Below are 1,379 nucleotides of genomic sequence, written 5' to 3' on the forward strand. Positions count from 1 at the left end.
GGCATACTTCAAAACGTTGTGCGCGCGATGTCCTGGAATGCAATGAACGGAACCGTCACACGCCTGGCATACTCGCTACATCAATCGCAAGACCACAACTCAAACATACATGCAACCGATCAAAACACCGAAACGTAAAGGCTGCAGTCCGTTCCAAGGGAAACAGCTTCAGCGAAGCTTACGCATAAACCCTAAACCACTATCAACGCCAGAAACCGTAGCAAATATCAGCAGCAACAGATATACCACAAATCTACCTTGCACGCAACTCAATATCCGCTTCTACACAACCTCCAACGCTAAACGCCCTAAGTGTAGGGATTGTTCAAAACGTTGATGACTGCGATGTCCTCGAATGCTATGAGCTGAACCGTCGCACGCCTCGCGTACTTCCTGCACCAATCGCAAGGCCACAACTCAAACATACACGCCACCGATCAAAACGCCGGATCATAAAGCTTGCAGTCCGTTCCAAGGGAAACAGCTTCAGCGAAGCTTACGCATAAACCCTAAACCACTATCAACGCCACAAACCGTAGTAAACATCAGGCACAGCAGATATCCGACAACTGTACCACCCACCCAAAATCAACATCTACCTCTCCGCAACCTCCAACGCTAAGCCTGCTTAACCTAATTGTAGGGATAGGTCAAACGGGTTTGCTCGCCATGTTCTCTAATGCTACGAACTGAACCGTCACACGCATGGCGTACTCGCTGCATCAGTCGCAACGCCACAACTCAAACATACACGCCACCGATCAAAACGCTGGATCATAAAGGCTGCAGTGCGTTCCAAAGGAAACAGCTTCAGCGAAGCTTACGCATAAACCCTAAACCACTATCAACGCCACAAACCGTAGCAAATATCAGCCACAGCAGATATACCACAACTCTACCATCCACCCAAAATCAACATCTACTTCTCCACAACCTCCAACGCTAAACGCCCTAATTGTAGGCATACTTCAAAACGTTGATGACTGCGATGTCGTCGAATGCTATGAGCTGAACCGTCACACGCCTGGCATACTTCCTGCGTCAATCGCAAGGCCACAACTCAAACATCCACGCCACCGATCAAAACGCCGGATCATCAAAGCTGCAGTCCGTTCCAAGGGAAATAGCTTCACCGAAGCCTACCTATAAAACCTAAACGACTATCAATGCCAGAAACCGTAGCAAATATCAGCAACAGCAGATATACCACAACTCTACCACGCACGCAACTCAACATCTGCTCCTGCACAACCTCCAACGCTAAACGCCCTAATTGTAGGCATACTTCAAACCGTTGTGCGCGCGATGTCCTGGAATGCAATGAACGGAACCGTCACACGCCTGGCATACTCGCTACATCAATCGCAAGGCCACAACTC

The 1,379-nt window shown here is 49.0% G+C and overlaps 1 protein-coding gene across 1 annotated transcript; it reads right to left on the bottom strand.

Moving 5' to 3' along the window:
- Positions 1 to 308: 308 nt before the first annotated feature.
- On the bottom strand, positions 309 to 1,283 carry EMWEY_00060420 (hypothetical protein, conserved; the record flags this gene model as incomplete). The annotated part of the gene is made up of 3 exons (XM_013481500.1): positions 309 to 393; positions 968 to 1,036; positions 1,219 to 1,283. The coding sequence occupies 3 exons, from the start codon at positions 1,281 to 1,283 to the stop codon at positions 309 to 311; spliced, it is 219 nt and encodes a 72-aa protein (XP_013336954.1).
- Positions 1,284 to 1,379: the final 96 nt, after the last annotated feature.

The sequence above is a fragment of the Eimeria maxima genome, genomic scaffold (genome assembly GCF_000499605.1).
Source record: "Eimeria maxima Weybridge genomic scaffold, Emw_scaff3464, whole genome shotgun sequence".
Classification (NCBI taxonomy): domain Eukaryota; phylum Apicomplexa; class Conoidasida; order Eucoccidiorida; family Eimeriidae; genus Eimeria; species Eimeria maxima.